General features: G+C 49.1%; 1 protein-coding gene across 1 annotated transcript in view; it reads left to right on the top strand.

The window, feature by feature from the left end:
- The window catches only part of ADGRA1 (adhesion G protein-coupled receptor A1), a 288,662-nt gene extending 268,138 nt beyond the window's left edge, over positions 1-20,524 (top strand). The window contains exons 18-19 of the mRNA XM_020973047.2: positions 10,656-10,754; positions 16,879-20,524. Of these exons, the coding sequence (XP_020828706.1) occupies positions 10,656-10,754; positions 16,879-18,106 (1,327 nt within the window). The 3' untranslated portion in view covers positions 18,107-20,524. The remainder of the gene's footprint in view (positions 1-10,655; positions 10,755-16,878) is intronic.
- The last annotated feature ends 3,385 nt before the right edge of the window (positions 20,525-23,909 follow it).

Here is a 23,909-nt window from a genome sequence, read left to right as displayed (position 1 = left end):
TGTCATCACTGACACTTAGGGAGGGCCACAATGAATCTATCCTTTCCCTCTTGAGCCCAACAACAACACTGAGAGACAGGCATGCTGGTGCTATGTTAACCTATAAGGAAACTGAGGCTCAGAAAGCCAACATGGCTTGACTCCCCTCTCATATCCCTGATAAGCATCAAAGGCAAGTGTCCATCCCAGCTTTTGCTGATGCCTCTCCAGTCCTGCTCAGCAGAAGCCCAGGTGGCACTGCACACCCTGCCTACAAGGGTATGGACCCTCTGGAAAGGCTTCAGAGACACAAGCCCAGGCCACCAACAGGCACGTCCAAGCTGCCAGCTTAGGACAGAGGCATAGAGTGGCTCGATCCCACCCACTCTTGAGCTGAGGAGGAAAAGGAGACCCAAGGTTTTCTGGAGAGGATTCAGATATGGGTATAATTAAAAGCAATGTAAGGAAATTAAGAGGGCACTTTAATTCACGACCTCTCCAAAGAGATCAATGACTGGCAGGCAGAGCTGCCTCTAAGGAAGATCATGACAGCCTCAGCTGACAGGCTTTGACTGGACCAAAGGACACCCAAGGGAGTAGGGTACTGTGGAGAGGGCATGGTCCAGAGCCTCAGTAGCTGCATTCAAAGCTTGACTCTGCTCTTTCCAGCCTGTGTGTCCCTTCCTCCCTCCCTCCCTCCTTCCTTCCTTCCTCCTTTCCTTCCTTCCCTTCTTCCTTAGACGATGCTTATTTTTGAATTCAAACATGATTGCTAATGGAGGAGAAGCAGGAGGTGATGAAGCATCACACACCCAGTTTCCTCCCCAGTAAATGAGAGAGATGGATTAGATGGTCTCTGAGTCTTCTTCAAGCTCTGGAGGCTGTGGTCAGCCTGAAGGCAATCACAAGGGTCCAGACTGGTCTTCTTCATCCAAACTCTTTAACCCAGGCCTTCCAACCAGATATCCCAGAGTCTCTAAGCTGCACAGGACCCCAGAGGCCTCTGGCCCAAGTGATCTCTGAACCACAACATGAATGACAAGTGACTCTTCAAAGCCCCCCTGCATCACTGCCCACCATTTTCTCCCCCTTCCCTCGCATGCAAGGCTGCCTCTCCTTATCTTTGTCCTGAGCCCCTTTGGCAGCCTTGTAAGGACAATGGATCCCTTCTCAAAACACTGGGCAAATGCTCAATTGCAGTTACAAGTTAACAAAAATGAAGTTGTAGTTGTTTTCCCTTTCAAGTTCAAGTAACCTCTGAAATGTACCCATGCATTCCTTGGAGGTTGGTGGACCCTAGCTGCAGAGGCCACTCTTCAAACATGCCTTTGGCATACTGCCCTGTCCCCACCCCCTGGAGCTCTGTGAACCCTTCTTCCTTGGTTCAGCCTCTCCCTCCACTTGCCCCCCACCAGGCTTCCTCCCTACTGCCCACAGGCAGGCTCACAGAGCTCCAGCCTTTCCTTTGTCCCTGCCAGGCCCATCTTCCCCTGATGCTTCAGAACATTTAGAAAGGGGTGGGGGCTCTACACTCACACCCTTCAGCCACTCACTCTGCAACGCCTTGAAATCTGGCTTCCCATGGGAAGACATCAGATAAACTGATGCAGAGTAAAGTAAACAGAGCCAGGAGAGCAATAGAAGAAGTGCCAGAGTGAGAGCTTCATGATTACAAGGACCTAACGGCCCCAGAGAAGTACTAAGAAAGTGCAGCCTCGCCCTCCCTTCGCGGAACAGGTGGAGGGACAACGATGGGGGAGTGTTGTCTGTACTCAAGACACCACAGTGGTCCTGGCAGCTTTTGATGAAGTGTTCTCTTTCTGTCTGTCTCTGTCTCTTTGTCTCTCTCCCTCTCCCCTCCCTTTCTGTCTCTCCCTCTCCCTCTCTGTCCCTTTCTGTCTCTCCCTCTCCTTCTCTGTCTCTTTCTGTCTCTCTCCCTCCCCCCATTTCTGTCTCTGCCTCTGTCTCTTTGTCTCTCTCCTCCCCCCCTTCTGTCTCTCCCTCTCCCTCTCTGTCCCTTTCTGTCTCTCCCTCTCCTTCTCTGTCTCTTTCTGTCTCTCTCCCTCTCCCCCCCTTTCTGTCTCTCCCTCTCCTTCTCTTTCCCTTTCTGTCTCTCCCTCTCCTTCTCTGTCTCTTTCTGTCTCTCTCCTTCTCCCCCTTTCTGCCTCTCCCTCTCCCTCTCTGTCCCTTTCTGTCTCTCCCTCTCCTTCTCTGTCTCTTTCTGTCTCTCTCCCTCTCCCCCCCTTTCTGTCTCTCCCTCTCCCTCTCTGTCTCTTTCCTTCTCTCTCTCCCTCCCTAGCTCTGTCTCTCTTTTTCTCTGTGTGTCTTTTTCCTCACTCTTTGTTATGGGAGGTGGCTCACTGGCCAAGAGAGGGTAGAAGAATACATTCAGAAATGAAAGTGACGCAAAACCAAAAGATATCCATAAAAAAAAAATAAGCTTGAAAGTACCTCTTAAAAGGCACAGTAAGGTGAGGAGGGGGAAGGAATATGGCTTTCTTCTGTGCCACTTGTCAGAACCTGCTCTTCCCAAGGCCACCAGTGGCCTCTGTTGCTGGGTCCCATCTTCCATCTCCAGCTTCACCCTCCTTGGTGTTGCTGTCCACCCATTATCCTTCCCTTCCCTGTTTGACTCTTGAGGACAGGTCTGTTTTATTTTTGTCTATGAGTTTGTGTTGTTATTCAGTCGTATCTGACTCTTTGAGACCTCATTTGGTGTTTTCTTGGCAAAGACACTGGAGTGGGTTGCCACGTCCTTCTCCAGCTCATTTTACAGATGAGGAAACTGAGGTAAACAAGGTTAAGTGACTTGCCCAGGGCCACACAGCTAGTAAGTGTTTGAGGCTCGATTTGAACTCAGGAAGATCAGTCTTCCTGACCCTGGGCCCAGCATTCCATCTTCTGGCCCTTGTCTATGCCAACAAACATAGTGCCTTACACTTAGCTGGTCCTTAATATGTAGTTGTTGGGTTAAATTGAACTGAATCCAGCTTTTAATTGAAGGCTTCCAGCGATGGGGAACTCACTGCTTCCTGAGGGCACTTGGTGGTGCAATGAATCACATGCTAGATTTGAAGCTGAGTGACCTGAACTCAAATCCTGCTTGGGACACTTGCAGCACATCACTCTCTAAATTGTCACGTGAATAGCACTGACTTCCCCTACCTCCCAGAGTGACTGTGCTGAAATGGTGCATCGATGTGACCTCATTGTATTGCTATTTGTTCTCATCTCGCTAATCATTCTTGGTCCACTTTGAGTCAGCCCTGTTAGAAAGGGTTCACCTATGCTGAGCCTACATCTCCACACATCCAGCCCTCTGGGGTCAAACAGAACCAGCCTGAGCCATCTGCCACACAACAGCCCTTTGGGTGTTTGAAGGCAGCTTCCCTGTCTCTCCCCCACTCCCCAAGCTTCTCCAGGTTAAACATTTTCATTTCCATCAGCTGGTCTTCCTACACCATGAACTTGAGGTCACCTTCCTCTGGCCACTGAGGGCATCGCTTCTCACTTGTCATGATCACAGGGAGAGCCCCATCACTCTACAAGAAACCTCCTTCCAAGAGAGACAGTGCCCTATGACTACTCTTCAGACGTGGCCATTCACCAGCTTCCATCTTGTCCTCAAGAGGAGCCTGGGCACCACTATGCTAAACACTATGCAAATCACCACAATGTCATTTTGTTGCTCTCCCAAAGACATGAGAGAGTCTCTCAGCCCACCTGCTCTCATTTCCTCCTCCTCTCTCTTCCCATGTGTTCCCAGTGTGCATAGGAAGTGCTGCTGAATCCTCAGGTCCTCTGGAGAAAGCGGGCCCACCCCTGTCCCACCAGGGGGTCCCTAGAGGAGGAGAGGAGCAAGGCTGGGCTGGAAGGTGCTTCCCGCCAACGGCAAAAGGGGCTCCGGCCTTCTTGTCCCCGAGCCACCAGCCAAGGTGGGCACTAGCCAGATTCTCAAGGTGTATCCTTTGCCCATGAGGCTGTGGCCGGTTTGTGTCTTCAGCATCTGTGGCAAGTTGCCAGATTTGTCCAATTCTTTGGCATTCCCAAGCCTTGCAGCCTGAAGGAGGGTCAGGGCCCTTCCTCCTTTGGTCTAGAGATGTGTTTCTGCTAAGAGCCCATCTCATAGGATGCATCCTTCCATACTTTCCATTCTAGTGAAACATGAGCCATTTCTCTCACCTGGATGCCCATGCCCATGGCTCCCTACCATTTCTGCCTCTTGACATCTTGGCTCCTTAATGATCAATGTGTTGCTCACAGGGTCTCCTGGCATTTTATGGCTCTCTTGGACATGTATTGTGTTCTAATTAGCATCTTGTTTTCTCTGCACATGTTGTATCTTTGCCCTCACCAGACTGACAGTTCCCTGGGGGTGGGGTCACATTTTATGGACCCTGGCACTGCCCCCACAGCCAAAAGTTGAATGAAGGATACACCACTCACGTGCACACTTGAATACATATTAACATAGACTGCATGTACCCACATCCATGTATCACATGTGTAAATGTACCTACACCACTTGTACCAGGGACATGGCACACTACATGTCAATATCAATAACAAGGTAGGATTGGGGTGGGGGGGATCCATGGCTTGGTTCTGTACCTGGCTTTGGTCTTCTGTGCAAAGGTGTTATCCTGGATTTTAAAGCATGGCACCAGAGGGCTTCCTAATTACTAACTGTAAGAAAGTGTGGGGAAGATGGGTAAAGAGTGGAGATTCTTACACAGACATACCATTTAGAACATTAGAGCTGTCGGGTTGAGGGGTTGGTTACACACCATGAAGGAAATTCAGACTGGGGGCAACTCTGAGCCATAGAGCAGCTAAAGATGATTGATCACACCAAGTCAGCCACCATTGTACTGAGCTCTGGATGGGGCAGCAGGGGAACATCCAGCTGCCAAAGGAGAGTCCAACTAGCCCAGCTTTAGAAAAGAGAAGGTGAATTTCCATGGTTGTATCAAGCTGTGAACAGCAGCCCCTGCACCTCCACCTGGGCAAGAGAAGGTCACTCAGACTCAGAAACCCAAAAATATACTAACAACAACAACATACCCTCTTTGTTCTGACTCCTTCACTCCACCCTGGAGAATCCTGAGCTTCCACCATGGCTCAGCTCAGATCCTGCCTCTCAGGGGAGTCCTGGCCACCTGAATTCCACCTTCATCACTCAAATGAGCTGGCTCTCTAACTGCCAGGTTACTGGAGGTCTCTCAATGATGGTAGCCAGTGGCCTCTTATAGGTCTCCCTCATCGTTGGCCCTTGACCTCCTCCTCCTCCTGGACCCTCTCTCCTCTCTGCATTCTCCTGACAGCCCCTGGCTCCCCCCTGGCTTTCCTCCTCCCTTCTCTCTCCCCTGGCTGGCTCATCATTAGGGCCCATCCCATGCCCTTTCTGTCCTTGCTCCTTTTCTCTTCATTCCCTGTGCTCTCCTTTGCAATTTGCTACAGATAAGTCATTCTCTTTGCCTCAGTTTCCTTTTCTGAAAAACAGAGGCCGTAATAGTAGCTCCCTCACAAAGTGTCATGACAATCAAATGAGATGATATGATGAAAAGCCCTTCTCAAGTCTTCAGGTATCAAATATGTGTTGGTTGTTATTACTGCCACTGACGGCATCACTGGTGCTCAATCAGCCCCCACCTCACACGGATGTCGCCTAGGTTCCCAGACCCGGCTCTAATTCCCTCCCAAGTTTCTATCCTAAATCTCCAACTGCCCTTGGACATTTTAGATTAGATGACCTGCAGGTGTGTTCAACTCCACGTGTCCCGATTAACACTCATGCTCTTCCCTCCAAACCCTCCCCTTGCTTCCCCTCCCTGTCAAGGGCATGTCCATCCTCAGCTCCCCACTCACACTCGTCCCATGTAAAGAGTCTGTTGACAAATCTTGTCATTTCATGCTCCACAGCCTCACACCTGCCCCCAGGTTCTCCCCTTTCCAATCCAGCATCCAATCAGCTACCAGAGGGATTTCCCTAAAGGATCAGTCTCTACTGTGCCTCCCCTCTCCCAGTCCCCGCTCCCTGCTATGCCCAGGATCAAAGGCAAGGCCCTCTTTGGGGCATTTCAACCACTTCACCCTTCTTCCCAGGCTTACTACACAGTGCTTGCCTCCATGGCATCTAACACCCTAACTAGCCTACTTGCTGTTCCTCACATACGACACTCCACCATAGGGTCCCCTCCCCTCTACCCCTTCAAAAGCTTACCTCAAGTGCTACCTCCTCCATGAGGTCCCTCCTGATTCTTCTGGCTGCTAAGGCCTCTCTTCGACCCTAGATTTGTCCTGCATTGGTTTTGTGTGTAATTCATAAAGGCTTATGTGTATATAGAGGATCAAAACATCATTTGGAAAGCCAGAAGGGCCCCCAGAGGGTGTGCAGCCCACCCCCTTGGTTTACAGATGGCGTTCCTCTTGGACTACGTGACCTGTCCAAATCACACAAGTCATCAGAGGAAAATACAAGATTCTGACACAGCTCTTCTGGCTCTGGGGGTGGCCCTCTCCCCTGCCTTGTGATTTCTGGATTCCCGGAAATGTTGATGTTCTTTCTCACTCTCTCTGTCTCTCTCTCCTCAAATTACCTGGTGTTTACTGAAGTGTGTAAATAGCATATCACTCTGGGAAAAGACCACCTCCTTGAGGGTGAAAACTGGATGATTTGGGGCTCAGTTTTGTGTCCCTAGCATGTGTCCCTAGTGCCTTGCACATAGTAGGCATGCATGTTGAGTGAATGACTGATTGACTGACTAACTGAATAAATGCATGATTACCAGGATGAGTGAATGAATGAGTAAAGGGAGCTTTGGCTGGTCACTCCAGCCTCTGAGCCTTAGTTCCCTCATCTCTAGGAAATCTGTGATTTGAACAGCTCTAGACCCTCTAAGACTTAGACTTAAATTGGGGGGGGGGTACAGTTTCCAGGGGTCGATCACTTGCCTGGCTGGCTCACCCTGGCCCCTCACCACTTCTCAAGCCCCCAACCAGGAGCAGCATTTTATGGAGACGTACATGAAAGAGACAGGGACAGAGCCTATAGTTTAATAAGTATAGGAAACTTCCAGATGAGGAAAATCCCTCCCCCAATGTCACTCAACCAATCAATAAACATTTATTAAGCACTTACTATCCACCAGGCATCATGCTAAGCCTTCAAAAGCTGCCAAGGGTCTCTCTTGGTAGATATAAGAGCCAGGATCTGAACCAGAGTCTCCCTGGCTCTGAAGCGAACTCTCTATGCTACAAAACTTCATGAATGAATGAATGGGAAAGCAACAGAAGTTCACCTTAGCTGCAATACTGAACAAATATTGATTTATCCTCCCCTTGCCAGAGTTTCTAGGGACTTGGACTCCAATCAGAATGGCTGGGCCTATTTTCTCTCTTCAGCCAGAATGTCTTCCTGGACAATCTAGGACTTCAGGGAAAGGCTAAGCTGATCCCTGTTCTTGGTGTGGTCCCCACTCTGCACGCTCATGGATCTAGAACCCCCCTTCCCACTTCCCAAGGGATGACAGAATGTCAGAGGGACCACCTCCCTCAGTGCCGTGGTCTCTGCTTGCAGACCTCCAATGGGAAGATCTAGTGCCTCCTAAGCCAGTGCATTGCCCTTGTGGGGCGAGGAGCTTTCAATTGTTAGAAGTTTTTCTTTACCTCAAACCCAAATTCATTTCTTTCTACTTGCTGCTTCTATTTCTATCCATGGGGGCCATTCTCTTTCCCATATGACAGAACACAAATTCTTAAAGAAAGTTAGCTTCCTTCCCTGGGCCCTACCAAGTCTTCTCTTCTGGGCTGTATTCCCAGTTCCTCCAAACCTTCCTCTTGTGTTGGGGTCTCCAAGCTCCTCACCATCTGGATCACCCTCCTCCAGATAATCTCAGGCTCATTGGTGTCCTTCCTAAAATAATTGAGCACATGAGGTTTGCACACCACCATCTTTCCAGAGTCCTTCCTCACCAAACAGCAGCTGTACCCTGCCGCATGGGAAAAGGAATCGTTTTTTCTGTTCTGACAATCATTCGTGTTCTGAGCCCAAGCATCCTGAAAAATGAAGCCCTCCCCTCATTCGACTATGCCATACCATGTAAGAGGAGAAGTGTAACATTTTTACTGACTTCCTGTCAAGAGGGTGGTGGAAGAACCACCTGAGATAAATAGAGCCCAGAGACTTTCTTTGCAAATTGGAGAGTAAGGTCTCTGTGAATGCCTGCTCTTCTCCTGGGTGGCATAGCCCCCTCTATCTGAAGAAAGGGTACTGCCCTGAGGGAGCAGTGCCAGGACATCACACACTATCTTTGGTTTCCTGTTTTCACAGTAGCTTTTGGAAAACACATTTGTGAAGTAGGTTCTAACACAATGAATGACGCTATCAATGAGATTCACCTGAGCAGAGAAAGGGGTAAAGTCATTCTTAAGAGGACAAAAATAGACTCCCAGGCATAGACTTCCCCTTACTAACAGAAACTAACCCTTCTATAGCTTCTGGGACTCATGATGACAGAATGATCCATCTGAAGGGACTCCTAAAAGTCCTCGACCTGAGGAGACTTGCCCAGGATTCTTCTCTCCTCCCACTCTCTTCTTAACCCTTTAAAATCCAGCTTCCAACCTCAACATCGCCCTGGGACTGCTCTCTCCAAAGTGACCAATTATCTAATTGCCAAATCCAAAGGCCTTTTCTCCATCCTTATTCCCCTTGATCTTCCTGCAGCCTTGGGCACTGCTGGTCACTCTTTCCTCCTGGATATGCTCTTTTATCTAGGTTTTGAAGTCACCTCTCTCTCTCCCTCTCTCTCCCCCTCTCTCCCTGTCTCTCTCTCTGTCTGTCACTCCCTCTGTCTCTGTCTCTGTCTCTGTCTCTCTGTCTCTCTGTCTGTCTCTGTCTCTCTCTCTCCCTGTCTCTCTCTCTGTCTCTGTCTCTGTCTCTCTGTCTGTCTCTGTCTCTCTCTCTCCCTCTCTCTCCCTCTCTCTCCCCCTCTCTCCCTGTCTCTCTCTCTGTCTGTCACTCTCTCTGTCTCTGTCTCTCTGTCTCTGTCTCCCTCTGTCTGTCACTCTCTCTGTCTCTGTCTCTGTCTCTCTGTCTCTCTGTCTCTGTCTCTCTCTGTCTGTCTCTGTCTCTCTCTCTCTCTCTCTCTCCCCTCCCCCCTCCTAGTTCTTCTCTTAGATCGATCCTCTGATGGCTCCTCCTCTCTCTCCTTTGCTGGATCCCCCAGCTCACACCCTCTGGATGTCTCCCAGGGTTCTGTCCTGGGTCCTCTCCTCTTCTCCCTCTATCCTACTTAAGATGGTGATCTCATCAGTTCCCATGGATTTAATTACCATCTCTATCCTGAGGATTCTCATATCTGCCTTTCCTGCCCCAGCCTCTCTGCTGACCTCCAATCTTGCATCTCCAACAGCCTTTCAGACATCTTGATCTGGATATCCTGTAGACATCCTAAACTCACCAAGTCCTACATCACAGGACATATAAGACTAGACATCAGCAGACTAGAGCTGAATAAGCACTTTGGAGAAGCAACAGCAGAGAGATGTCCACTGAATCCATGGGAGCTGAGGAGTGCTGCGGTGCCTGCTGCTCACCAGTCTGAGAACCTGGTTCTGAATCTTAACTTTGCAGAATTCTAACTATGTGTTCCTAGGCAAGTCACTGCACCTAAGTCTCAATTTGCCCTTCTGTGGAATGTAACTATCACTCATCTTGTCTATCTCACCTCACCAATGTTGGGATCCAATGAGCTGTTGTCCACAAAATGCCTTTTAACTCTGAAAACTCTCTGAAGAAGTCAGCCGATGTTAAGGCCACCATATGAGTAGCAGGGCTGAAGGGGTTTTCCCCGGAAAGACAAATAAGCCTGTGGCTTGCAGAGTCCTTTCCCCAGGCCTGGAGTGTGTATATCCTCAGTTCTCCACAGTCCTTTGGGCATCACTGCCAGGGGCTCACCTGAGTGCCCTCATGTGCCCTCAAGCTCATCCAAAGATCTCAGGTTTCCCTTTGCTACTTATCACTAGCCCCTTGGCAGAGGGAAAGAAGATGGAGGAGAGTACTGTGAAATGATGCTCTCACCAGTGACCCAGCCAGGACTTGACTGAATCCAGGCTTCTCAGCTCCATGTTCACAGGCTTTCCCATCATGCCAGAGCTGCTTCTCTGTCTGTGCCCAGGTCCCAGCACACTCAGTTTTACTATCATGGAGTCAGCCTTTTCCAGATCATATGCATTTCCTCAGGAGTTTTATACAAATACTGGCAGCATCCAGTGTTTCTGCAGCATTTTAAAGTGCACACATTATCCTCTTTGAGCATTATCCATTCACACACACACAGGTGTACATACACGTGAGCACCCTGACACACATGCCCATGCTCTTGGGACTTTCCCCTCCACACACCCTTCGATCCTTTCCTGATATTCTGTGTCCCCTGGAGGAGTGGTGCTCCTAGCAAAGCCCCCTCCCAAGGGCCCTCCCCCATTCACTGCCCCCTTGCTCCATGGGTTGCATGGAACCCTTGGGGCCACCACTCCTAAAGAGGCCACAATAGACCATATGGCATCATGTGTAGAGCTTATTGGAAAAGGTCTCTATAGACATGCTCAGAGAGCACCACCGGGTTGTCCCCTCCCCCGGAAGTAAAATGTGACCCTTTCTCTTTTGGCAGATTTTACCTGATTAGTGGAGGCGTCCCTTTGATTATTTGCGGAATTACAGCTGCAACCAACATCAAAAATTATGGGCCGGACAGTGATGGTGCCCCATAGTAAGTATGACATCACCGGGGTGAAGCTTCTTGGTGGTCCTAGTGAGAAGGAGCTACAATTAGTGCCTGGGGAAGTGGAGGTGTTTCAATTTTGTCTGAAAGAAAAAGGCTGGTCTATGGGACCATCTCAGCTCCATGCTGGTGACCCAGGGACGAGAGTCAGGAAGACATGAATTCAAATCTCTCTCAGACATTCACTAACTGTGCAATCCTGGGCCAAGTTCCAACCCTTTCTGTGCCTCATTGTCCTCTCTCGTTTGATGAAGGAGTTAAAGTAAATGGTCAATGATCCTATCTGTGCTCAGGGATGGCCAGGTGAGGCCATCCCCGGCACCTTGTGGGTGGGATGGGACTCTGGATTCCCCTGGAGACAGGTGCCCTCCACAGGGACAGGACAGGAAGAGCACAAGAGGGAAAGTGGATGAATTGAACTCACTAACCTGGAGTCCTGGCTCCTTCCTGGCTCCAGGGAGCCATCAGGTGTTGTCCAGCAGCCCTGCCAAAGCTCCATGCTCAGGGCTATGTGCGTGAACACACACTCATGCACACATGCATGCACACAGCACACATACATATGCACACAACGTGCTTATGCACACATTCACATACAACATATGCATACTCATGCACACAACATTTATACATACATATGCATAATATGCTATGCACAAACACTCACATACAACACAAATACACACCCATACATACAACACACATGACACAATACACTAGGACTACATAATCACATGTAACTCATACACACACATATAATATACTCATACATGCAACAGACAAACACACAAGACACACATTCATGCAAACAAAACAGCCTTGCATACAACACATATACACACACAACACATACACAACACATATATACACAACACATGAACACACATATACAAAACACATATACATGCACAACACACACACACACACATACACACACACATACACTGATGCTTGGCTTAGAATCAGCCCATGAGTCTCTTTGGCACATTCCTTGGAACTGATGCTGCCATGCCGTTTTTTTGCCCCCCCCCCCGCAAAAGGCGTTGTGAGGGTTGACTGATGGTCATTAGACAAGCTGGAAGGGAAATAACTGAAGATGGCCACCTCTCACCAACTCCAGTCTCTTGACTTGTATCCTCCTAATGGTCCCATTTATCATGTGGATGCCCTGTGGGGGCACTTGGGACCAATGAGTGTCCTGCAGTGGCCCCCAGGAAGCCTTGTCTCAATAACACCCACAAATGCCTGAATGAGTAAATGGCCACCTTCCAACCTAATCCAGCACTCCCGCCACCAGGTAGGACACTGTCTCACCACAACTTCCTCTCAAAATCCTCAGAGCTTCTTGGTACACCATACAGGGAGTGACCCAGCTCCATACCAGGGACACAGGCATTCTGAGGATCTCTAGCCCACATTCCCTGTAGGACACAGCCCCACACATCACACTTCACAGACACAACAGCTACCTTTGCACAGCCATGACACATTATCACACATATCACATATGTCTTTGACTTGCCCCACATGGTTAATGCATTATTATTCAGGTTAATCTAGAGTGCACCTGATTTCAGAATCCAAATTACACATCTAGGGCAGAAGGTCCCTCCCATTCTGAAGCCAATCTTGCTATCAATCCATGGGTGTGGATCCAATGTATCCATTTGTCACCATTGCCAAAGAGTTACCTACTCTCGGCCTGGCATGCCTGGTGAGCTTCTCCAGGCTCAGCCAGGCTGATTCCCTAGGTGGCAGGCTCATTTGGCTGCCAGACCTGTACTCAAAACCTGTGCAGCTTGAATACACCACCATGGCAAAATGAAGCACAGGAAAAGTCCTGTGAGGCCCCATGTCCCACCTGTGTTAGATAAATGCTAGAGCCCTAGAAGCTCAGAGACATGAGGGGCTTCAGAAGTCGTCTCTTCCAACCCCCACCTTCAGCAAGAATCCCCTCCCCAGCAAACCCACCAGGTGACCTCCAGGTGACTGCAGATAACTTTGAGGCACCAACCATTCATTAGGGGCTTCCTACATGCAAGACCACCAGTTCACTCCTGGGATTACAGAGAGCCTTGAGTGACTAGGCTCTGCAGGTGGGAGGCATCTAGGAGAGGAGAGATGGAGAAGCCCCTCTCACCAGAACATGGTGTCTGGAACACCCAGGGAGTGCAGGCCACGAGGGCAGATTCTGCAAAGGACAGAGACTGGAATTGGTTCTTGGAAGAAAGGAAGGAGGTACTTCAACATACAGAGAAGCTGAGGGAAGTCCATTCCAGGCACAGGCTACAGCCTGAGCAAAGGCACAATGATGAGAGGATGGGCTAAGGACAGGGGGCAGAAAAGAGTCTCATTTAAGAGGACATGGGCTCTGTGGAGGGGAGCCATGTGAGATTTGCATTTTGGTGGATCATGAAGAGCAGAGTCAGGAGTTTATTTCCTGCAAGGCCTTGGAGGACCTTGCAGTTTTCAAAGAAGACTGTCATCTCGGGGGTCATCCTAAGAAGTCCATTCTCTTCTTGGACAGTTTTAGAGACTGGAGTCATTTGGGATGTTCATGGAGAAGAAACAAGAGACATTTCAGAAAATACACATCAATACCAGGGGCTAGAAGCCAAGAAGTGGAAGATCCGGAACCTAGGAGAGCTAGGTCCTGCAAGGGAGGGGTAAAGACAGGTTCTGCAAATGGCAACTACACAGGGAAGTCCAGACACGTGGGCAGTGAGAAGGAGTCCCTCCTCAAAGACTCTGGGGATGTTCATCAGAAGGGAATATCTGTGTGAGATAAATATCAGTAAAGCAGGAGGAGCATAGAGGGTCAGATCACTAGCATGGAAAGAATTTAACAACTGACCTTTCAGGCATCGTGAATCACATCCAATTAAACAGATAACAAGAAATGGATGTGTGGGGATGTCTCTGAGGCCTCCCATCCCATCTGTACTATTACTCTGTGCACAGGCACAAACATGTACTGGCCGAGGGATGCTGCAGCCACTGACGTTTCTGTAGCTAATGGTCCATGTGTCCATTCATCACACGTTCAGCAAGACCCTGCGTTAGGCTCAGCATTACGAGAGAGCCAGAGAAGAGCCAACCAGAAATGGGGCTTGTCTCTTTCCATGTCACATCCCTCCTGACAATTGTCTTAGATCATGTCCTTAGACCAAGGAAATCAGCATCCTATCTGTCTCCTATTCAAGAGCAGGCTTCCAGTGTGGTCTGCCAAATGGAAATGGAAGGACAAAGAAAGGAAAATTAGGGAATCCTCATACAGACAGTTAAATGTGACTGAGTGTAGTTTAAGGAGATTGTCAGTTGGGTAAAAAGTATGGATGGGTTGTTCTGGAGAGCACCAGCAAGTCAGAGGGAAACTCTGTGGACCGCCATTTTCTGGACAAAGTGCTTCTCCTAGGACATAGACTTCCCACCCTTCCTGTGTTTCCCTTTCCCCTCTGCTGACACTCTTAGCAGGTGTGGTTCCCAGCACTGATTCCAAATGGGGCTCTGGATGGGGGCTGCCTCATCCTCTTCTAGTCCTCTCAGTGTAGCCCAGGATGGCACTTACCTTTCATAAGCTGTCACCCTGCTGGGTGCAGTGAATGTGCAGTCACCAAGCAGAGCTAGTTCATCAGGCAAGCTTTATCCTAGCCCCACCCCACCTCTTCCCTGTGCTTCTGTTGCTGATCCATTGAATCTGGGTTGTAGGACTTCTCTGGGTCCATTTTTCCAGGTTTCTAACTGACATCAGATGTGCATGGTCACTGATGCCTTGAAGGCAGAGACCAAAGACACACTTAAAACTGACTTGAATGAAGCACAAAACTAGGAGGATCCCTAACACGGCTGGCTCAGGGCTCAAAATGATTTCCACACAACAAGGTTAAATGTAATGGAAACAAATGTGAAAACATGACTGGGTTCAAGAAATGAATTACCCAAGTAAAGACTAGTAGAGACCTGGCTCAGCATTTCATGTAGGGAAATAACTCATGTATTTCAGCCAATGATAAGTTCATCGTGAATCATATAAAACCAAAAGAAGCCAGAGTGGTCTTGGGCAGCAGAAATTAATGCTTCCTGTTGCAAATACAGCATCACATTCTGAGTTGAAAAGCACAAATTCCAATGCAGGCCTGAATATAAAACAGCCCTATCTACACCACACCTAAGAAATGGTCACCCAGCCTTTACTCTAGGGAAGGGGAACACTTCCCCCTCCCCAAGCAATCCATCCAATTTGGGGATAGATTTCATACAGGGAAGCCTTTCCTGATACTGGCATCTAAATTGGGGGCAACACCCCCTCCCCATCCTGTGCCCCATGAATGGCCCATGAACACAGCTGTCCTGACCCCACCCCCCCAAATCTTCTCCTCTAAAAGCTAAATGTGCCTAAACATTCCCATGAGCCTCACATGGCATGGGCTGAAGGCCCTTACTTCAGGTTATTCCTGCTTGTTTGCTTCCCAGCTCATCTATAGCCTGAAGAAAATGGGCTAAGTGACTTGCTCAGGGTCAGGCTGTATTTGAATCATTCTTACCAAGTGACTGGAAGGATCCATGATAAAGGAAAAGAGAATACTATGGACATACATCAAAGCATGTCATTTCCAAGCAGCCCTTGTGATAGCATAAACATGGGTCCAGAAACTAGCAGTGGATGGCATTGGGGCTGTGGCAAATTCTCGGGGGACTTAATCTGGGTTTACCAGTTCTCTGGATAGTTACACTGACTCAGCCTGGAGCAAGGCCAGAATACACTGATCACTCCGTGGTCCAGGACCACAGCCAGCTTGGACAAAGAATTCCCCAGTGGGACATTGGCACAAGCTCCAAGCATTCAGCCACAGTGGAAGATGCCACCATGTGCTGAGACTCATACCCTACAGAATGAGAATGCTTTATATCCTGACAAGGTTCACATCTGCAGGGCATCTCATTCCAGCCTCCTGGCATCAAACACTGATACAAAGCCCAGGGCAGCCAAGAGTATGGGTGAGCAGTCAGGGAAGCCAGAGATCCATTAATGACATCCATGACTGTGTGACCTTGGATGAGTCCCTTGCCCTCTTCTCTGCTACTCTATTTCTGGGGTCCCCTCCCCAACTTATGCGATAAGACTGCCTTGGGAATGTTCTGTACTTACAGTTGGGAAGAAGTCTGCCCTTCTCCTCACTCCTTTGCCCCTCCCTCTCTCTCTCTCTCTCTCTCTCTCTCTCTCTCTCTCTCTCTTCCTGTTCTTCTTGCTTCTCCCCTTCTCCCTTCCTCTCTTCACATTTCCTTTCCCTCTCCCCCCTCCCTCTTCCTCCCCTCCCCCTCTACTTCCCCCTTTCTCTCCCTTTCCCACTCCTCCTGTCCCCCTCCCCCTTCCCCTTCCCTTCTTCCTCCTCCTTCCTTTCCCCCTTCCTTTCTCTTCCATCTCCTCCCCTTCCCTCCCTCTCCATCCCTCTCCCCCCTACCTTCCCCTCTTTTTCTTCCTCCTCCTCCTCAGAGTCCAGAGGATTCAGTTGTCTCAATGCAGGGCAGTGGTGGCAATGAATTCTTGGTGCTCCACAAGTCCTCTGTTGGTATGGTGATCACCCCCAAAGACATAGAATGACCCAGGGAAGGTACTTCCCCTTAAGATATTTGTTCTTTATAAGTGAAAACTACAAAATGTGGAAAGTAGGTCGTGAAGGGAAGCCAGGCAGGCAGGCAGGACCCTTTCTTTGGCCTGTGTGCAGGAGCTGAGTGTGAACACTCCCTGCCTATGTGCCCAGGCCTGGATTAGCAGCATTTCCTGCTGGGAGTTGGGGGTGGGGGGAGGGGCGATGCTTTGAAGTACTTCTGTCCCCTCCCCCACACCCAATTCTCAGTTACCATCAGACCAATTACTGAATTGCCCCTGAGTCCATGACCGTGGAATGAGGACGTATGGCAGACTGGGATGTCTCAAGGCAGAGCCTGATTTTTTTTTTTCCTTTCCATACTCATCTTCCACCCAGCAGCTGTGTTCCGAGTCTAGTCCAGTGCATCATCAGTCCTACAGCACACGGGTTGGGGCGGCAAATTTGTTGTGTTTCCTCCGGTTTTCTTAAGGACATCCTAACTCTGCTTCCCTCTTCTGCAGCTGCTGGATGGCCTGGGAGCCGAGCCTGGGGGCCTTTTACGGGCCCGTGGCCTTCATTGTGCTGGTCACCTGTGTTTATTTTCTCTGCACCTATGTCCAGCTGAGGCGCCATCCGGAGCGCAAATATGAGCTCAAGGAGAGGAGAGAAGAGCAGCAGAGGCTGGCAGTTCCGGAGGCCAGCCACGGTCACCTGGGGGACCCTGGAGCTGGCCCCGCGGCAGCCTGCTCCATGATCTCCGCCTCCCTCCTGGAGAATGAGCATTCCTTTAAGGCTCAGCTCCGGGCAGCAGCCTTCACCCTCTTCCTCTTCCTGGCCACCTGGACCTTCGGGGCCCTCGCTGTGTCGCAGGGCCCCTTCTTGGACATGATCTTCAGCTGCCTCTACGGAGCCTTCTGCGTGACCTTGGGGCTCTTCATTCTGATCCACCACTGCGCAAAGCGAGAAGATGTCTGGCACTGCTGGTGGTCCTGCTGCCCTTCACGGAGAAACACCTACGCCATGCAGGTCCACGCCCGCGCTCAGGTGAATGCCAACGGGGATGCCCAGATCCACACCCCCTGTCTCCAGGACTCCCCGTGTCTGAGCAAAGCCGGCGGCTTCAGTCACTCCCCGGTCGGCCCTTGCAAGCTGACCAATCTGCATGCGGCCCAGAACCACGTCAACTGTCTGTCCCCAGTCACCCCCTGCTGCGCCAAAATGCACTGCGAACAGCTGATGGAAGACGAGGCCCACATCCACGTGCACAGGGAGGACGCCTTCCGTTCCAACACGCACCTGCACAGGTGTCTGAAGAGCCGAGCCAAGCCCCGCTACTTCAGCCGGCACCGGGCCGCGGCGGCGGAGAGAGAATACGCCTACCACATCCCGTCCAGCCTGGACGGCGGCAGCATCCGCAGCTCGCACACGGACAGTCCCCACAGTACGCACGAGGGCCAGCCTGTCCACCACCGGTCCTGCTGTGGCCAGAACGACCCCTTCCCCACCATCAACCAGCCCGAAAGCAGTGACGCCAGCACCGTCATGTGCAGCTGCGCCCAAATGTCCGAGGGGGAGCTCGTGCCCCGCGCAGCTCACTTCGAGATGCATCCGCGGACACAGGCGCTGCCGTGTAACACAGCTACCCACAATGGGCTGCCCACGGGGAACCTGGAGGAAGCCATGGTGTACTGCCCCGATAGCACGGGAAACATCAAAACAGGCCCTTGGAGGAATGAAACGACTGTATGAGGCGTGGGACAAGCGGGACTGGGGAGGGGAGTCTGGTCCCCGCCGATCACTCCCTGCTCGGCTGGACAGCACCGCCTTCTCGCGGCTGCGCTGGGCTCCCTCGGCTCTTTCCGACCACATGCTGGAGAAGAAGAGAAAGGGCGGGAGAAGTGGGGACAGGGGTCAGCGGCCGGCAATGGAGCTACGCGAGAATGAGACCGGAATTTGTGAAGATGCGGCCGGGATCTTACAGGCCGGTTGTTTGTCTTTCCCCAATTCACTCACCAGGGAGGCGTGGCCTCCTGATTCGTTTCATAGCCGAGCTAAGTGCAGCCCATCTCTCCCTCACTCCTCCGCACCTCAACCCTGACCCTAATCCAAAGTGACAGAAGTCCTGGGCTTTCTAAACAGCGTCCCCTCCATGAGAACGATGCTGCCTCTAGAAACGGCTTCTAGGGCTAAGGCTGCGTCTCGGCTGTGGCCCTCAGCGGCCCCTCCCCGCCAGTCCTCCCCAGGAGAGGATGAGGGGCCGGTCAAGTCTGTGTGTCTCGCCCAGGGGACTTTTTTGGCCATCTCCAGCATGACGCCTCTTGGGTGGCTTCATTCGCTGTTTTCTGGTGTTCGATGTGTCTTTCACCAAACGACGATGACAGTCACAGCCTTAGCAGCCCGAGAAAGCCTGCTGGCGTCAGTCCATTGCATTGTGGCTCCACCAAGTCCGTTCTGCACTCATTGTCCTAGTGACACTAAGCTTTGTTTGAGGTTTCAGAACAGCTTTGATAATGACCCACTTTAACGAACATGCTACTGTCCCTGACCCTGTGCTGTGTGTCTAGACCAGCTTCATGTTGCTTGTCCAGTAGATACTTTTGGGCTGCTCAGGGGCTCCGAGGCCATCACTGCCCAGGTCCAGGCAGCACATTTTTTGTCATTCACTCATTAAAGACCACAGTTATCCTCTGCAATTGTGTGAAAATAAGATGGAATGGCTGATCACACGAGACCCACTCAGTCCCATTTCAACCTTCAAAGAACTGGGCTAATTTTCAGTGACGAATTGAGTACTGTGTCTAATATGGGAACTCACTCCTCTGCAGAATTTCCAGACCTCTTCTCACAGACTTAACTGCCCCTACCTTGTTACAGTTGGGGATCCCTTCCCAGATGGGCATTTGAGGAGGGGGGTATTTAGAGCTATCTTCACATTCCCATTAATACCTGGGCACAAAGTATTGACCTCTCAGAGGATGTGCCTGTGTCCATGATAATCAGCCTTTTGGAAAGAGGGTTGGCTTTACCCAGCAGGGCAAGGGTAGGACTCTGCTGGGTCAAAGGGGAGGAGCTGTCCACCCATAACAGAGTAGACTGAGGCCATAGCAACTATGAAAGGTTTAGGGCCCTTACCTGCCACCTCCTTCAGAGCATAGCACTAGTAACACACACGTACACATGTGCACACACACACACACACACACAGAGCAAAAGTTGTGTTGAGACTTTCCTAACACTATGTCCCCACCCCACCCCCAGCTTTGCCCTGACATCACAGCCTCTCTCTGGTCTGTCTTTCATGCCTGCCTCATCCACGTTGCCAGCAGGTTCCCATGGGTCGCGGGGCATAGCTGTCCTCACTGTACCCATGAATGGAATATCTCTGACAAAGTGGGCTCTTAAATCCATGCTCAGAGAGTGAGAAGCAAGCATCAAGGTGGACTTCCACATTGTGCCCTAGCCACTTGGCACACACTATCCTCCAGGGAGCCAGAAGCCCACTTGAGTGGAGGTTCCCTGCTTTAGACCACTCTGGGTCACCTATCACTTCCTTCCGTGCTGAGGCCAAAGGAGCAGGAAACTTTATTCCATGAGTTACCCACCAGCTGTATCACAGTGTTCTGTGGTGTTTGCCTGTCACAATGCTTTGTGTAGTCCTTTCCCTCATAAGTGTTTCTCCTGCCTCCCAGAACAGTGACAGACCCCAAGTGACAGGCCCTAGAAAGGATATGGGCCACTGCCCTACAACCCAGGAAGGACTCCATACCTTTCGGATCTGTCACCCGCCATAGGGACCAGCCTATCCCTTCTATGCAAAGTGACAGCCCTTATCTCCATCCCCGCCCTCCATTGCCTTGGGTGCTGTGGGGGAGGGGGTCCAGGGCTGAATGGACATCCTTGACACACTGTTCCTGGCCAGTAGTGTGACTTTGCAGAGGAAGAGTTCAGCCAGGAGACAGTCTTAACCCACTTCCCAAGAAAAAGAAGCAGGTGCTACTTTCCCCAGATGACTGAACCCTGCACATGGAGAGTGAACATTCAATATCAAATCGTGTTGTATTTAAATATGGATTTAGCCTAGAGGAGTCCATGCTGAAAAGATGTTATGAAATATTCTGTTTGCATATTCTATTTTCAGAAAATAAAAGTCTATAATGTAACTAAGCAGAGCCAGATGACTTGATGTGGAGTAACTTAAGGGAAAGGTTTCTTAAGGGACCAGTCTAGGAGATCCCTGGGGAGGGGGAGGGGTTACAAGGCTTTTCACACCATACTTGGCCTTGCTTCTGTCATTTAGGGCCAGAAGTGAAGGGTCACTTAAGTCACTGACCCCTTCAAGAAAGTTCACCCTAAGGCTTTTCAACAATATCAAAGTTGACTTGTGATCAGAACTAGTAAAATGAACTCCCACACCAGGGGTTTCTGACATTGATGAAATCACAGACATTTTCCACACACACAAGCCCCTTTAATAAGATTATATTTTTCCCCAATTACATACAAAAACAACTTTAACATTCATTATTTTCCTTAAGTTTTGAGTTCCAAAGTTTATCCCTCCCTCCCTGAGATGGTAAGCAATCTGATATAAGTTATATATGTGCAATCATGTAAATTCTTTCCATATTAGTCATTTTGTGGAAGAAAACTTGAAAAGAAAAAGAAAGAAAGAAAGAAAGAAAGAAAAGAAAGAAAGAAAGAAAGAAAGAAAGAAAGAAAGAAAGAAAGGAAGGAAGGAAGGAAGGAAGGAAGGAAGAAAGAAAGGAAGAAGGAAGGAAGGAAGGAAGGAAGGAAGGAAGGAAGGAAGGAAGGAAAGGAAAAGAAGAAAAAGAAAAAGAAGAAAGAAAGAAAGAAAGAAAGAAAGAAAGAAAGAAAGAAAGAAAGAAAGAAAGAAAGAAAGAAAGAAAGAAGAAAGGAAAAGAAAGAAAGAATGCTTTCAGACTCATCTATCAGTCCTTTCTTTGGAGAGGAATACCATTCTTTATCATGAGTCCTTTGGGACTGTCTTTGATCATTGTATTGCTGAGAAGAACCTAAGTCATTCACAGTTTTTCATCATACAATATTGCTGTGACTATGTACACTGTTCTGGTTCTTCTCATTTCACTTCTCATCAGTTTATATATGTCTTTCCAGGTTTTTCTGAGAGCATCCTGCTCATCATTTCTATTGGTATTGTTTTTTTCTAATTTTTAGGCAATTGGGGTTAAGTGACTTGCCCAGGGTCACACAGATAGTAGGTGTGAAGTGTTTGGTCTGAGGCCATATTTGAACTCAGGTCCTCCTGACTTCAGGACCAGTGCTTTATCCACTGTGCCACCGAGCTGCCCCTTATCATTTCTTATAGCATAATAATATTCCAGTACAATCATGTATGATAGCTTGTTTAGCCATTCCTCAATTGATGAGCATATTTTCAATTTCCAATTCTTAGCCATTCTTGCAAATATAAATCATAGATTTTTTTAGAATCTCACAGTTGTAATGGCCCTCAAAGGTCACAAATCATGATAAATCAATCAATTAATGAGCATTGATTGATGCTTAGTAGGTGTTAGGCACTGTGCTAAGTGCTAAAACATCAGGGTCCCTACTTTCAAGGAGTCACAGGGTTGGGGGGAGCTATTGTGTAAACAATTATTCACATACATGATACATATAACAGAAATGGCAGTAATCCCAGAGAAAACACTGGAGGATTGAGGGTGCAAATGATCAGCTTGTTTTTTAGCCAAATCTCAAAAAAGGGAATTTAAGCTCAGTCTTGAAGGAATAGGGGGAGATCAGGAGGCAGAGATAAGGAGGGAGAGGATTCCAGACATGAGCAGAGTCAGAAGTTGGAATTTCTTGTGAAAGGAATGGAATTGAATTGAAAAATAACAGCAAGGAAGCTAGGAGCAGTAAGTTGGAAGAAGACTGGAGAGATAGGAAGGGCCAGGTTATGAAGAGCATTGAACACCAAATAAAAGATATTTATATGGAATCCTGGGGGTGATGGTGAGCCACTGGAGTTGACTGATTAGGGTTTGGGGTTACATGGTGAGACTTGTGCTTTAGAAATGTCTCTGACAGCTTAATGAAGAATGGTCTGTAATGGGGAGACAGACCCATCAGCAGGCTATTTCAGTAGTCTACAGAGAAAGTTATCGGGGACTGCACCAGTGTGGTGGCAGGATCAAAGGAGAGGAGGGCACATTGGAGTTGTGTTATAAAGGTAAAATTGTCAGGGCTTGGCAATGAATTGAATGTGGGAGTTGGGCTGAGAAAGAGTGAGAAGTCAGGGATGATGCCACAGTTGTGAGTCTGGCTGACTGGAAGGACAGCAGTGCCCTCCTCCCAATAGGAGAGTGGAAAAGAGGGGAAGGTTTGGGGAAAAGATAATTAGTTCAGTTGGAGGAATGTTGAGTTTGAGATGTTGACAGGACACCCAGTTTGAAATGTCTGAAAGGCAGTTGGAGATGTGACACTGTGGCTTGAGAGAGGTTATGGCTGATTAAGTGGACCTGAGAATCAAGAGCATAGAGATGATCATTGAATCCCGGAGAGCTGATGAGATCATCAAGTGAAACAACGTAGCCCAGGACTCAGCTGGGGGAGGGGCACCCTTCATTCCTGGGCATAACCTGATGAAGATCCTGTAAAGGAAACCAAGAAAGCAATTATACAGAGAGTAGGAGAACCAGGAGAGAACAGTCTTAAAAACCAAGAGAGGAAAGAATGTTGAGGAAAAGAGGGTGATGGACAGTGTCCAAGGCTGCAGGAAGGTCAAGAAAGATGAGAATTGAACAAAGCCATTGGATTAGACAATTAAGAGATCATTGGTGAGTTTGGAGAGAGCAGTTTTGGCAAATAATGAGGTCAGAAACAAGACTATAGAGAGAAGAGAATAAGAAGGGCAGCTAGGTGGCATGGTGGATAGAGCACCAGTCCTGAGGTCCTGAGGACTCAAGAGGACCTGAATTCAAATCCAGTTTCAAACACTTACTAGCTGTGTGACCTTGGCCAAGTCACATAATTCCAACTGAGAGAGAGAGAGAGAGAGAGAGAGAGAGAGAGAGAGAGAGAGAGAGAAGAGGAAGTAGAGACACTGAGTACAGATGACCTTCTCAAGAAATTTAGCTGAGACAAGGAAAAGAGATATAGAATTATAAGTAGCAGATTTAATAGGATTGTGTGAGGCTTTATTAAGGATGGACAGTTTTTTAAGCAGGGAAGCAGCCAGTAGACTGGGAAAAAAGTGGAGGTGGTAGAGGAGAGATTCTGCTAAAGTAGATGAGATGGAATGGGGTCACTTGGATGCAAAGAGGGTTTGTCCTTGTCAAGGAGGAGGCCTACTACTTCTTGTGAGACAAGTTTGAGGGATGGTGTAGTTAAAGAAGACATCTTGGTGATGTGATATGAGAAGGAGAGGATAAGAGAGATGTTGGAAAAAGACTTCATTTTTTTCAGGGAATTAGGCAAGATTTGGGGGTGAAAAGGTGAGGGAAAGGGCTTTTGAAGGGGCCATGAGAGGCTTGAGAAGGAATGAAATTTAGAGCGGGACAGGATCTTA

The sequence above is a fragment of the Phascolarctos cinereus genome, unplaced genomic scaffold (genome assembly GCF_003287225.1).
Source record: "Phascolarctos cinereus isolate Bilbo 61053 unplaced genomic scaffold, phaCin_HiC Scaffold_3;HRSCAF=262, whole genome shotgun sequence".
In the NCBI taxonomy this organism is placed as follows: domain Eukaryota; kingdom Metazoa; phylum Chordata; class Mammalia; order Diprotodontia; family Phascolarctidae; genus Phascolarctos; species Phascolarctos cinereus.
Note: the sequence above shows the minus strand (reverse complement) of the source record. Positions and strands in the feature narration are given on the sequence as shown.